We start from the raw sequence: 14,687 nt of genomic DNA, 5'->3' as shown, positions 1-14,687 counted from the left end.
TCCAGATGTGTCTAAACGACGAAGAATGAGCTCTAATGTGGTCCTACACTTCTTTTTTATGTTTCTCGGAAGAACAATTTGTGCAATAATGGTTAGGCTAAGGTGGAGTCTTACTGAAGGCGTCAAGAGCGTCTGGGCAAAAGTGGTTTTGTCGATGCGTGGATGGTGAAGCTCAACCCCAGCGCAGGTGCGGATGTTGAGCCTTAGCCCAACCATTATTGCATGCTTATTGTCTTTCCCAAGAAACATAAAAAGAAGTGTAGGACAACACTAGAGTACATTCATTGCTGTTTCGGCATCTATGTAGCTCGATAGCCCATTCGATGCCTATTTTGATTTTTTTTCTAACATGCCTCTTTTGGTAATTTTCATTATTTATTTATTTTACTTTTTTTGATAATTTTAAAGACAAAAATCAGGATATATACCTGAACGAAAATTTTGGAGGGTTTGCATGGACCAGTGAAAGAAATTGGTTTCAATAAATATGTTCTACCAGATGGTATGTTCAATGTACTCCTAGAATTTGGTGTCAATTGACATGCTGCCTTCCATGCTTTCACAAAAGCCTGTAATATTAAAATAAAAGTCATGTTTTTGGTAACCAGTTTTTATGTTTACCAATTAAAAAATGTATTAGCACATATAAGTCATATATAGTGTGTGTTAAAAAAGTAGAATCTACAACATACATCAATTAATGATCTACAAGCTCAACATATACATACATACAATCTACGAAAATATAAATGATATGTAAAGAGTTTAGTACCGGTGAGTCGTCTGTTTTCCCATCCCCCATAGCGCCAAATTCGACCACATCAAAAATGTCGGTCGATACAAGACCAATTTTTGAATTAGAATAACTTAGAGGAGAAGATGTTAGCAAGACCAAAAGTACTAATGTGATATAGTGAACCTGCATGAATGTGAATGATGCATAAGTTAACTATAAGCAAACTCCCATATGAATCTTAATCTTGTGAGTGTTACTGACAAATATTTTTATGAGAAAAGTGTCCTAGTGCAAAAGGACAAATTAAAACAGTACCTGTTAAAAAACCTGTTTAGTTGTTTATATTAAATCAAGAATCAATAAAGGGGCTTTGAAAATGAAAGAAGACTAACCATTCTGTCAACACATCATATGCAACCAACAAACAATGAATTCACGGTTATGTGTCTGAAGTCTGTACTGTCATGGTCATCTGTGTGTGCATGCACGCACAAAGTTACACTGGGATTAAATTATACCGTCATTATTGTTTTTATTTTTTGATTTGCTATACCAGTTAAAGCAAATTGTTAGGGGGTAATGTGGAAGTATATAGAAATATAAGTTGTATGAAACTATGAATTAGTAGGTATTTATCTAAATTTCATTTATTAAATAATAAAACTCAAGATCCTTGTGCTTAAATTAATTAACAAGGCACGGGAACAAAATGGAATCCATGTCGTCTATATAAACATTTAATTTTGCTATGAGCAAAAGTTAAAACCCGAGTATGCCATGGTTTTTAGCACGCTTTGTTTTGCATGAATTAGTCAGACATGTGAGAGAAAGTAGATCATAGCTAGATTCATATATTTTAATAGATATTGAGGTAAATGTTGTAAGGTATAATTAGACATGTGACAAGAGGTGAATGAGTTGATCACTATTCATAATTTTCTAACATGTAGTATATACAAGCGGGATTCCCCTGCACGTTGTGGTGAGATGTGTTGGAGATATCGGCACATGTATAAAACAGAAAATAATATTTGCAATGATGTTCGATCGACATAATAAAATATAAGTTACAAACATAAAGTTGCCTCAAAAAACCCAGAAAATAAAGTTGTGATATGCCATAAAACATATCGACACATGTTTTTTGTCGAAAACTAAAAAAACAAATATTGATACCGGACCCGAATATACCAAAAATGATACAATTGTTTAGATGGCATATAAACAATGCCTTCTTGGCTTTCTAGCTGACAACATCCAAAATTTGGTATTGAATCTTGATAACACATGGACTTAACCACATACTACCATTAATTATCATTAATTTTTTTAAATTAATTTTTAGTTGGAAAATATGGTGAATGGATATTTGATGGTTTTATTAAATATGACTCTTCAGGTGGTGAATTAAAGACTATACTCTCAATTGATGTTTTATGTCTCTTAACTAGAGTATTGATGTCACTTTATTAGAGGTTTAAATTATAATATTAAGTCTTTAATTAATAAGAGACTTTTCATCCATGCATGGCTCTATATAAGAGTTCTTTTGTGTCTCATTCATAAGGGAGAAAAAGAATTCTTAGAGAAGAGAGAACAATTAAAGACCCCATATGTGAGAACCTATAGAGAGGAGTACTCTCCACTCGTGTCCATCACCATCTTATTCTGCCTCAACCACGCTCACTATATATTGTTTCGTTCATCTTTTGTTGCAGTCAACAGAGTTGGGTCAAAAACAAGAATCTATAGCTATAACAAGGAAAACTAAGTCGAAGGTGAAGATATTCAATGGGTAAACGACTAAAGTCTAGAAGTTTATGTTGAAGCTTTTACCAAAGACGTCGGCTTAAATATTCATATTTATATAAGTTGTACTTTATATATATTTCTTTTTCGCTTTTGTACACGATATTTTCCTTATATAACGAGAGTATCGTTATATTAATTTTATTTTAAATAAAAAGTGAACCTATGTCCTATATTTTTCACATAAAACTATTATCACAACATATGATTCATAACATATAGGAATTTCAAACAATAATATTATCAACCTATATGGATATGGTAATCCAACACACAATGCCGTTAATAACTATGATCAAGGGTTTTATATTAAATTTCATACTCACTAGACACCCACCACTTCCATTGATTAAGAAAGCTAAATACAAGGAGAGTATTGCAACTTATAAACCAATTCTGTGTTTCATCTTGTTCCTACATGCTGGGTGACTGAGTATAAAACATTGATGAATGGAATTAGCTCACAACTTATTACACTAGGTTACAGTACTCATAAACATAAGAATGAACAACCTTGTAAAGCAACAACAATATATTAAGCATGTCGATCGGGGTTAAGGTTTTAGGCAAGTTAACAAAGGCTTAACATGGGTAGCTCTTCCATGTGCATTAATGCAGCTTCCATAAACCTTTCTTCCGGGAATCGCTGACTTGATATACACTCTATCCATCACAATATTCGTGCATGCAACAGTTTTACTGCAACTTAGATTTATTACATTTTCCATGTTTGATGTCCCTGATATTCCTCTGAATGTTATGTCACTCAAATTCACAGCTGATGCCTTAAATTATACAAAATATTATAAGAAAGATTAATCAGATAAGGGTTTGAACAATTGAACACAAAACTTGAATATAAAGCATAGCTTAATTGGCGTGCTTACGGCGGATATGCAATCTTGTTTTGTTGGACAATAGTATTGGTCGATTATGACAGGGTTATAAACTGCGTCGAACTTGATTCCTGTAAATGAGATTTTTTTTGCATGACCGATTCCTCCCTGTGAAAAGAAAGCATTACAAATTATAATTTACTTTAACTTGATGCATGACACCAACCTCCTTGAGAGCTTTTCTAGAGGTTTACTGTGTTCATCGTTGAAAAAACTAAAATGTTTATGAGAAAGGAAAGAAGGTATACCTGATAAGTTTTTATCCTTACTCCGGTTAAGGTTTTTCTCATAGTACAATTGCGCACATCTACATTTTCCACAATATCAGTTCCACCATGTCCCAAAGATCCAATGCTACACAAAAATGTAAATGCATTATGTTACTAAGTTGATTAAATAATGGCACTCGTATTTGCACCGGGCAAACACAAATGGGATAGAAGGAATATTTACAAAGATGAACACAGCTATAATAAGCTTATTAAACCATCAGAAGAGGTCTAAGATATTAATGAGAATGATGTAAAGGCGGCAACTATATATAGCCAACGACGCAGTTTGCCTGACTTTCAAATCCAAATTATGTAACGAGTTGTTAAGTTCATTAACTCAAGGTTTGTGTAAGGCCCTATTTTGTATGTTAGTCTTTTGTATTATCTAGATTTATTCACGATGTATTTTACTAGCTTCGGTCTCGTTTATTGTATGTTTGGGCCTGAGACTATGTATTTAGAGCCCATTGGGCCGATATAATGAAAGCGCCTTCACCTATAGAAAGTGAAGCATGCGCATACTAGAGATAACTCTTTGCAAAAACACAATCTTATCCTCTCACCAACTCCCTCTCTACTCTTCCTTTCTTTCTACTTTGTGCGATAACCTAACACCAACAAGATCCGAGATCTCGCTTACCTACAAGTAATTTCCGTTAGCTTGTAGTTAAAGATTGATTTAAGAACTAGTTGTTTGATCCGTTCTAAGGACCTACAGTTTGATATAGCACATACAAAATTCAAAAATTTTCAATAAACTGATATTTTAACTTTTTTCCACGTTCCCTATCAATTTATAGGATCACAAAAGGTCATCCTATGGCTACACCACCCCATTTGATTGCACACCATCAAACAACCGCGTCCACAAAATACTCAGTCAACCGTTTCAAACAAAAAAAAGTCAAATTTTGAAGAAATGTATTGGTCAAAACAGGCGCTTGAATAAAGAGTTCAAACTTTGAACTTTATTCGTCAGATCGGTCGTTTGACCATATCTCCAGCGTTCAGATCATAGATGGTCAAATTTTGAAAATTTTTGGTTAAACGACCGTGTAATTGTCAGTTGTTTGAAATGATGTGGAAACAGATGTCAGACAATGTGTGTAATAGTCAACCCCTTCACAAAACAAGCCTTTTCTGGAGATAAATTAATAAAAAAAATTAAAAATGTAACATGCGAAAGCCATACCTGATTCCGTGGCCAGGCCCACACATGATACCGCTGATTTTGATATTTGAAGAACCTCCACTAATAGCAATACAGTCATCCCCTATACGATTATTATACAAGATGATGAACAATGGGGTTAAAAAATCCAACATATGAGAATAAGAAAACAAGAGATAGAAAATACAACATACCTGTTGCAATAACGGTGTCACGTATATTAACATTAGTGGAACCAGCAATGTTAATTCCATCAGTATTTGGGCTTGTTTCGGGTGCGATTATATGTAAGTTACTCGCAATCACACCGTTACAAGAAGTTATAAGAATATGTACTCGTGGGCTGTTCACAAATGTTAAACCGTTGAATCGCATGGAGTTGCATCTTTTAAACTGTATTGTCTGTTCATAGAATAAAACACTTAAAAGTCTGATATACTGAACATAATTAACTTCGCAAAAAAATGCATGAGATTAGTGAAAATGTTCAAAATGTCCATTTGAATAGTCAAAGTCAAGATAAATCTGTCAATTCAACTGCTTTTTATTATCAACTCGATTCTGCCACTTGTCTAAAAATATGGAAGCCAAACTAATCTCGTCGGAAGGCAAAAAAAGTTCTTCGGAAGCAAGAAAAATCTCGTCATAAGCAAAAAAAAAAAAATCTCGTCGGACGTCTAGAAAATTCTGCCGGGTTCGACGATTAAAAAAATATCTACCAGACACGATTATGACACATGACAGAATCATGTTGGTAGAAAATCTCGTGGGTTAATGATTAAAACGCATGCGGGTCTAAAAGATTGAGGATGAACATCAAATAATTTTTTTATTTTGACCGGTCAAAGATCACGATTGGTATGTTACTTACCACCGGTGGATGACAAGTTGTACCCTGAAAATAATTAAGGAATTAATATGTAAGTATTCATTTAGTATATTTAAAGATTAACTAATGAAACATATAAATTGTGAAGGATGAAGATAATAACTTACTGGTGGTGGAGGACTAACGCAGGGATTTTTCCACCACATAGGACCAAGACCATCTATTCGGCCATTCCCACTCACTGTAAGACCATTCACATTGGAAAATAAGAGCCATGAGTCACTATGATTACTCACATAATCGGCTTTCCTGGTCGAACTGACGATGTTTCCCGACACCTGTTTTCACAATTTTGATAAGTGTCATGTTATAGCTACACCACCTCTATTTGATTTCATATCATCAAGCGGGCGTCCACAAAACAGTCATATCGTCATTTTGACCAAAAAAGTCAAACTTTGAAAATTATTAGCCAGAATGGCCGTTTTAACAATATTCGGATAGTTGTTTCTTACCATTGGTGGTCAAACAATGAAAATTATTGATCATAAAGGCTATTTGGCCAATATACTAACAGTCAAACATTAAATTTATAGTCATAACGACTGTCTAAACCTCTATCCTAATGGCCATTTGAAATAATAAATAATAAAGGATTAGCTGTCAATAGTAGCGAAGCTTTGACAAAACACAGGTGGGGGGGGGGAGACTTAATACGTATGCAAATTTTCATAACTAAATTTTCGGATAAAACGGGTAAATTTACACTACGTATAAAATTTTTTGGAATTTTGGTAAACTTACACTACGGAAGAGTTGATCTATATGTTTCATGTGATTATAATGAGTTATTGTTGAATATACTCACATGATCCTACATTTTTCAGTCTTTTTTCCAAAACTTTGTTAAAAAGACATGTGCTCCTACTTTTTGTTGTAGTCTCACAATGCTTTAGCTATATTTCCATTGATTAATGTCCTAAATGATGTTTCTTTTAGCCTACTAGATTACTTTCAGGATTCTATTCTTAAACAAATTCAAATGCATGTTCTTTGTAAGTTGATTTTAATAAAAGGCTACTGGTACAAATCATCCAAGTCTATTTTAATTTATATAACATCTTAAACTGTTGTACATACATACACACACATATACCTGGACGTAAATTTTGGCGGGCTTGCATGGACCAGTGAAAGCAACTGGCTTCAACAAATAAGTCCTCCCTCTTGGTATGTTCAATATACTCTTAGAATTTGGTTTCGATTGGCATGCTGCCTTCCATGCGTTCATAAAAGCCTATAAATTTCCTAAAATATAAGTAACATAATACTTCCCAGACAAACAAATTGGCCAAAAACAATAGTTTGACTGTTCGGATACCTGCGAGTCGTCTGTTTTCCCGTTTCCCTTGGCCCCATATTTGAGCACGTCAAAAATTATGGTCGAAGCAAGACTGATTCTTGTAGTAGAACTTAAAGCAAAAGATATTAGCAAAACCAAAACTAATGTGATAGACTGAACCTGCATAAATTAGAAAGATGCATAGATAGATAATTAGCAAAGGTCCATATTAAGGTTAATCTTGTAGCAACTGCCAAATATGCATGTCAATATTTTGTCTTAGGGGCTGTTTGACAACATTGTACTAAGTCATTAAAATGTCTGACAAATTAAGAAGTAGCCTCTGAATCGGACAGCATGTTTCTAAATGTTTCCATTAAGAGACTTCATGAATCATTAAAAAGTGTATTTTAAGTGAACTAAATTCACTTATCTCTGATCGATTCGGATGAAGCCTCTAACTGAAAACATTAAAAGGTTACCAAAAGTCTCTTAGTATCCTAAGGTGCAAAAAGAAATAATAGTCCCTGTCCCAAAACCATGATAAGTTTATAGAAAAAGGACTTGAAAATGAAAGAAGACTCACCATTCTGCCAATTAGCCAAGACATCATAGGCAACGAATAATCAATTCTCGGTTCTATATCCGTACTGTTGTGTGCATGCATATATATACAAACACGTACTTTAGGGTGAAGTTAGCTAGTGCATTATTTTATTTGTTTGTTTTATTTGTTATACAACCTCATGACTTTAAGCAACCGGTAGGATAACCCATTTTTAACTAAAAGGTTGTGGTTAAGGCTTAAAAACAATCCTTTTTTTTTCTAGAGTTAAACGGAAAAATCGTTATATATACTTAGCTTTCACAAGGTCTAATAACATACTACTAATAGTTTGATTTTAATATTTATTAGTGAATATTGGTGAAATTTCATGACTATTTCACTAAAAGAGATTTTGGTTGAGATATTGAACAAAATAATTTTAAATTTTATATAATTACCGACCGACTAGAGCATGTATTAAACTAAAGAAAATTTCCTTGGTTCGTAAATTCTTCAATTAATTTCATTTCTAAAATCTATAATGATCAAACACACACACTTACATTTTGAAATTTTTAATGATACCCGTAAAACTAATATCAACTACATTGTTTTGTTTGTGAGTTTATAGTATATATCTTTATTCAAACTTGTCCATTGTCATTTACATTTGTTGAACGGGTGTAGATATATTACATGTGTCAACGATGTAGCTAATGCAAATTTCTTGCTTAAAGATGAATGATACGTACCTTGGTGTCACCTTTTAATCATCACAAATAAATAAATAACATATTTGAATACTTTTAGAGGATGGTCACATGGTTAAATGACGGATGCTAAAGTGGAGGAAAAGCAAGCAAAGTCACATGGATCTTTTGTCATTTGAATACTCTATACACCACCCTTAACGCTATTAAAGGGGATTATTTTGACATTCATACATAAAATCCATTAAACGAAACTAATCTTTCGTTCTAATCTAAAGTAACTATTGCTTTGCTCCTAATTAATCTTCACGTTGAAAGGCAAACACCCATGATTCAAGGATAACTTAGTTGACATTCGTAGTTTATGCCATTTTCATTTTTTTTAAAATGTTTTCAGCAATCCAAAGGCCGTTAGAGTCGATCTGTTTACCTTATAGGAGTAAATTGCTATACTTCTACAGCCGATCACTCGTTTTTTATGGTTGTTTTGTTCTTGTGTAGGTATAAAGTTGGGATGTGTTAGCGATATACATTTGAGATAATATATTAGTTATGGTTGATTGTATAATATTTTTGATATATAGAAGATATAATCCGATTAGGTTACAATTGTGATTATCCTTACTGTAATCTTATAAGTAATTTTTCCATAATACATAATGGGGTTTTTACTTTTGTATATGGTATCATAGCGTCATGGTTCTTGTCTTCCTCACTTCTTTCCCTTCACAGTTCTCTTCAACTCTCGCCCCATGTGTGACACTTTCATTCTCTTATCTTCTTGTCATTCCTGAATAAGCATTGTACATATACCGATAACAAACTGGACATAAATAATCTCACAATTTGTGTATTAATAGCCAATAATAATCTCACTTTTAAATATGACTCCCAACCTTTCAATGATTTTGTCTCAATGGACCTTCGTTAAAACACTTAACGTCGTTAAATTTTTTTCTGAGTTTCAAACCAATGTTCTAGGGCTTTCGATCAAAAGAAGGATACGAGTCGACGAATGTAAAATTTATCTCGAAATGGTGATCCAAACGACGAAACGGTGTTTCAATTTACGTGTTTGAATTACCAATTAACAAAAATCATGTCATCTAAATCACTGTTGCGAGATAAGTTTTATATCAGTCGACTCGTATCCTTCTTTCAATCGAAAGTCCCAAAACATCGGTTGGAAACTCAGGAAACAATTTAACGGCGATAAGTGTTTTTTAACGAATGTCTATTGAGACTAAAATATTTGAAACTAGGATAGTACTCGTGTTACACACGGGTTGAAAATCGATAAATAACAAAATCAATATAGACAACCGTAAAATTTCATAAACAGACAACCATATATTAACATTAGGATGGCCTAAACAAAATCTTAGAGAGTAACATTGTCTACATAAAAAATTAATAATTACACAAACTTGTCTATATTAGCAAAGTCATGAAAATATTTAAATCGTATTATTCCAGTATGAACTTAAAAAATTTTCATCCAAAAACAAAAGCATTTTTCTATAGAATTTGAAAGGGAATATCTCATAGAATAGTAACCTAGTTCAAAAGTGTTCCAATTATGTCACTTATGCATATTTTCCCCAAATCGGGTCACTAAATCTTCAAATAAAGTCTCACCGATTCTTCGCCACTCAAAGTCAACATAAAAAAAAAAGGATAAAAAGAGTTCATATATGAAACAAAAAAGATAAAGTCTAAAAAACATGTTAAAACCCTTTAATTTAATAAAATATAAAAGTTGAGTGGCTTAATTGAAACACTTTTTAAGTTGAGTAACCTAATTGGAACACTTTTAAACTTAGTTACTATTCTATGAAAACAAAACAAACCATGCAACATGATTAAGTATTAAACTAAAATGTTAATGTATGTCACAATGAGTTTATTTAACATTAATATCTAGAAGATTGTGTAAAACTAAAAACAAAATGTGTGAATGTAATAATTACCATATAAATATAGAAAACCATAAAATTTCACATGAAAACATTTAGAAAATCATAAAATTTAACATAACTTTATAACCACAATCTTAGAAATTTAGATGTTTTAAAAAAAATGCAACAAACTGGTCATCAAAATCATATATTTTTTCACTGTTATATTAAACAAACACACATAATAAACATAACTTAGTAACCAAACTATTGATCATTCATATTGTCTTAATACAAGCTTAATATTAAGACAAACTAAATATACAGATAAAGATGATAGACCAAAAGAAGATCCAAACATGCATGTTGGAGTTAAATTTACCAACCATTAACTTCTTTAAAATTTCACAAAAAAAAAAAATAAAAAAAATAAAATTACATTCACAACCTGACAAACAAAATAAACTATTATGGAAGTTTATTGTACGTTTTTGTAAGTTTCTAGTTATGGACTAAACTAATAACTTAAACAGAAAACACAAAGTAAACAATGAAAGTAAAATTTTAGAGTAATCAACTATATAACTAAATTATTGAATAAGTGTTACCTTAAATGTAATCTTCAAATTCCAAAAAGTTTAGAAGATCATTAAAATTTGACTTGTAGTTCTCACACTCTAACAACCATTTTACCTTCTCATTAACTTCATTTTCTAAATTCAAATGTGCCATTTCTTTTATAACATTAGCAAGCTTCAAGTGATCCAAATCTCTTAAAAGAAACATATCATTAGATTCCAATATTGATTTAGGATAGTACTCGTGTTACACACGGTATAACATATTTAAAAACATAATATATATGTAATATCATATAAATTTAATGAAATGCAAATGTTGTGCTTATAAATAAATGATACTTTTACATGAACTATAAGACATCATAACTTATTTGAGTCAAATACAAAAAACATAAAAAGACTAACAAAGATAAATGAAAAGTTAAAATATTTTATAACTTATACCATTAGTACAATAATAAGCAAACAAAGGAAATTAGTCTTCAAATCAACAAAACAATTCTACAATGCCGATTCAACAAAACTTCTATCTCAATGTTGATATAAAAGAGGAACTATATCTAAGATATTTATTACACATAAAAAAATTGTAATGTTTATTACTCTAAAATAATACCCATATTTATTTACACATCAATTTTAAACATTTATTACACATCAATGTTAAAAGATGTAAAAGATGAACAATATATAAGACATTTCTTTTTTATAAGAATATTCTAAAATTATGTAACAAAACAAACTGTTATGACAATTGAAAACTTAAATTTAGTCTTTCATAATACTATAATTACTTTAAAATAAAGTTTTAATCAATATTCAATAACATGTTAATTTTCATTAAAGTGTTTGACATATAGTTGGTTCCTAATATATATCATTCAGGAATTAGGCAAAGTTTCCTCATCCATTTTTTATAACTCGTTTGTGGATAAATTATGTTAAATAATTATTGAATACATATAAATATAATAATAATCTAATATCGTTCTTATAGATTGTGCTATTTAGCTTTTATGTCTTTTTTTTCAATGTGTATCCATTTAACCCGTTTTCTTTATAGGTATACTATTTTTTACCCAATTAGATAATTGAATCTACTTAGGAGATTAAACTTTTCGTCATATTTCGTACATGCTAATTTAGTAGTGATGAAAATAAAAATTTACTTTTATTAAACTTTAAACATAGAAATATTTAGAAAATGCTTTTTTCCTTATGGGAATAATATGAATAATTTAATAAAACATTCCATGTTCACTAATAGTTATTTTATGAAAAAAAAATGTACAAATTGAGAAGAAAACGTTTTTTATTTTTAGCAACCACTATTTGTTTGACAGTTATGCTAAAATCATTTTATGCCTTATTTTTAGGTGTTTAAAAATAAAATATTAAATGTAAATTAATGGTTGTCAACTCAAGAATGGATTTGAAGTAAAAACTTATATTATGCCAAGAAAAGTATAATCTTTTTGTACAATAAACATAGTGATTAAAATACAATTTAAACATAAATTAGTATACGATACATATAAATATGATTGATGACTATTAAACAAACTTTATAATTAATCTTATTTAAATGGTTATAAGTTATAAGTTACAAATAATTTTTATTTTTAGTTAAGAATAAGGTATTGATATAATTTTAATAACATAATTAAAAGTGTAACAGTTACTAAATAAAGAATTAATTAGTAATTGTATTTAATATATCAATAATTTTGGTAATATGATTATTATTGATATAAACTGAACAAATGAAAGATTAATGTATTTAAGGGAACGATTATTATTGATATACTCGTTATTATTGATATCTAGATTAAAGCTCGTGTTACACACGGTTGAAAATATAAAATCAATAACATAAGAACTTGTAAAAAATATACTTAATTTTTTCAAATCCGGGTCATAGTTCAATATGGTTCCAAATGCTAGTATTTGAACTAAAAATATATTTCAAACTCGTGTCATATTTGAAACGAAAGTATGAAATAATTCGTAGTAGTTGTAGAGATTATAATATTGGATTTAAAATTGAAATAGATTGGAAGATATTTTTGAATTTCGGTTTGTTAATATTAACAAAATTGTAACTTAGAATTGAATGGTCAAGATTACTAAACTAAGAAAACTGTAATTATGCTAATTTTAGTTTTTTTTTTAAATATAGTCAAAGTCCAATTGTATAATATATTATTGTAAATTTCATATAAATGTTGAGAATTTGAATTTGAAAATTATTTAACTTTTTTTATTGTAAAAATTCATATAAATAGAAATGAGAATAAATTATTATTATTAAAATTATAATAATTTCCAAATTTACCAAATTTAAAGTCAAATGATTAACCTATAAAAATTCGATTTTGGAAAATACGGTTAAAATCCAGTTGTATAACATATTATTGTAAACTTCATATAAGTGGTCAGAATTCGAATTTCAAAATGGTTTATATACATATATATTTTATTATTCAAATTTAGGAATAAATATATTAATGGATTTAGTTGAAATCGACATTAAATTCATAATAGTTTGAAATATTTTGAAATGGTTATTAAAACTAAAATCTTATTTATTTTAGGCATGAATACTGAAAAATTATGAAATGGGTTTATAATTATGGATAATATTAAAAAAATTAAAAATGTTTTCAAAAAATTAGTCAAATTCAGAATAAGAATTAGGTTTAAATATGTAAATGTTATTTAAACATATTTAATATAAATGGTCAAATTAAGTCAAATGGTTAATATGAAATTTAGTAAAATCCAGTTTTTAAAAATATAGTTAAAGTTAAACTGTATAACATATTTTGAATTTTAGTCAAATAATTAATTATTAAATTATTAAAATTATAATAATGTACACATTGTTGCCAAAATTAGAGTCATCATTAATTATCAAATAAAACCTAAAATAATATACTAAAACTGTTTAACCTATTTTTGTAAAGAATTAAAAAAAATAATAAAAAAGGGTTGAAATCATTATTATGGATAATTAATTATAAAATAAAGGTTTAATTATATAACTAAGATGTATACAATTAACGTAAAGTTAATTTGAATTTGAATTGGGGAAAATAAATTGAAATTATTTTATAATTCGTTAATCAAAGAACTTAATCTTTTATTAAGGAATTAATATAAAATGAATTAGCAAAATATAAAAACGATTTAGTATGAATGGTCAAATAGTAAATCCGGACGGAAATTTATTCAAGTTTTAACAAAAAAGGAAAGTATAACTATATAAATTGTAATAATAGGATAATTAAACTAAGTCAAACCATATAAAATAAAATATATATTTAATTATTTAGATTGGAAAGTTTAATTAATTGTTCATTCGGTTATTTAAACAAATTAGGAAATTCAAACTATATAAATTGTGTTAATGAGAAAATTAAATATGTATATAATTTAAATTAATGTACATTATAATCTTACAAATATATAATATACATGAATATTCAAAAAGAAAAATACATCAATATAAAAAAATATATATAAATCTTAAAAACTAATGATTAATCCAGAAAATAGGTCATATGAGTCGGGACAATAACCTGAAACGATAAAGTCGAATATTAATTCATATTATGCAAGATTTGAATTATAACTTATAACCGGAAAATTTGAATGATCTTACCGGAAAAACGAAATAGTGAGAATGACCATGGTATCTCGGATTTCTTTTTAGAATTTAAAGTGAAATTAGTTTGTATCAGTCGGGACATTGACCTGAAATTATAAAGTAGAATATTAATGTTGATATTATGGAGCATTTGATATTTAATTAATAACCGTAAAATTTGAATGTCTTACCGGAAAAAACAAATAATGATAATAACCATGGTATCTCAGATCTTGATTTAGAAGGT

General features: G+C 29.3%; 1 protein-coding gene and 1 long non-coding RNA gene across 2 annotated transcripts; both read right to left on the bottom strand.

Moving 5' to 3' along the window:
* Positions 1-2,801: 2,801 nt before the first annotated feature.
* LOC143560291 (putative polygalacturonase At3g15720) lies at positions 2,802-7,854 on the bottom strand. Its single transcript, XM_077048620.1, has 10 exons — positions 7,642-7,854; positions 7,095-7,235; positions 6,870-7,010; positions 5,881-6,051; positions 5,756-5,779; positions 5,079-5,286; positions 4,906-4,987; positions 3,690-3,795; positions 3,433-3,549; positions 2,802-3,330 (listed from the first exon to the last, which is right to left on the bottom strand). The coding sequence occupies exons 1-10, from the start codon at positions 7,720-7,722 to the stop codon at positions 3,100-3,102; spliced, it is 1,302 nt and encodes a 433-aa protein (XP_076904735.1). The 5' UTR covers positions 7,723-7,854; the 3' UTR covers positions 2,802-3,099.
* A 6,438-nt stretch (positions 7,855-14,292) lies between these two features.
* On the bottom strand, positions 14,293-14,687 carry LOC143560290 (uncharacterized). The gene is made up of 3 exons (XR_013140095.1): positions 14,632-14,687; positions 14,456-14,547; positions 14,293-14,372 (listed from the first exon to the last, which is right to left on the bottom strand). It is a non-coding gene; the product is annotated as an uncharacterized LOC143560290 (long non-coding RNA).

The sequence above is a fragment of the Bidens hawaiensis genome, unplaced genomic scaffold (genome assembly GCF_021521415.1).
Source record: "Bidens hawaiensis isolate Kalapana, Puna unplaced genomic scaffold, B.hawaiensis_p1.1 tig00020322_1, whole genome shotgun sequence".
Classification (NCBI taxonomy): Eukaryota; Viridiplantae; Streptophyta; class Magnoliopsida; order Asterales; family Asteraceae; genus Bidens; species Bidens hawaiensis.
Note: the sequence above shows the minus strand (reverse complement) of the source record. Positions and strands in the feature narration are given on the sequence as shown.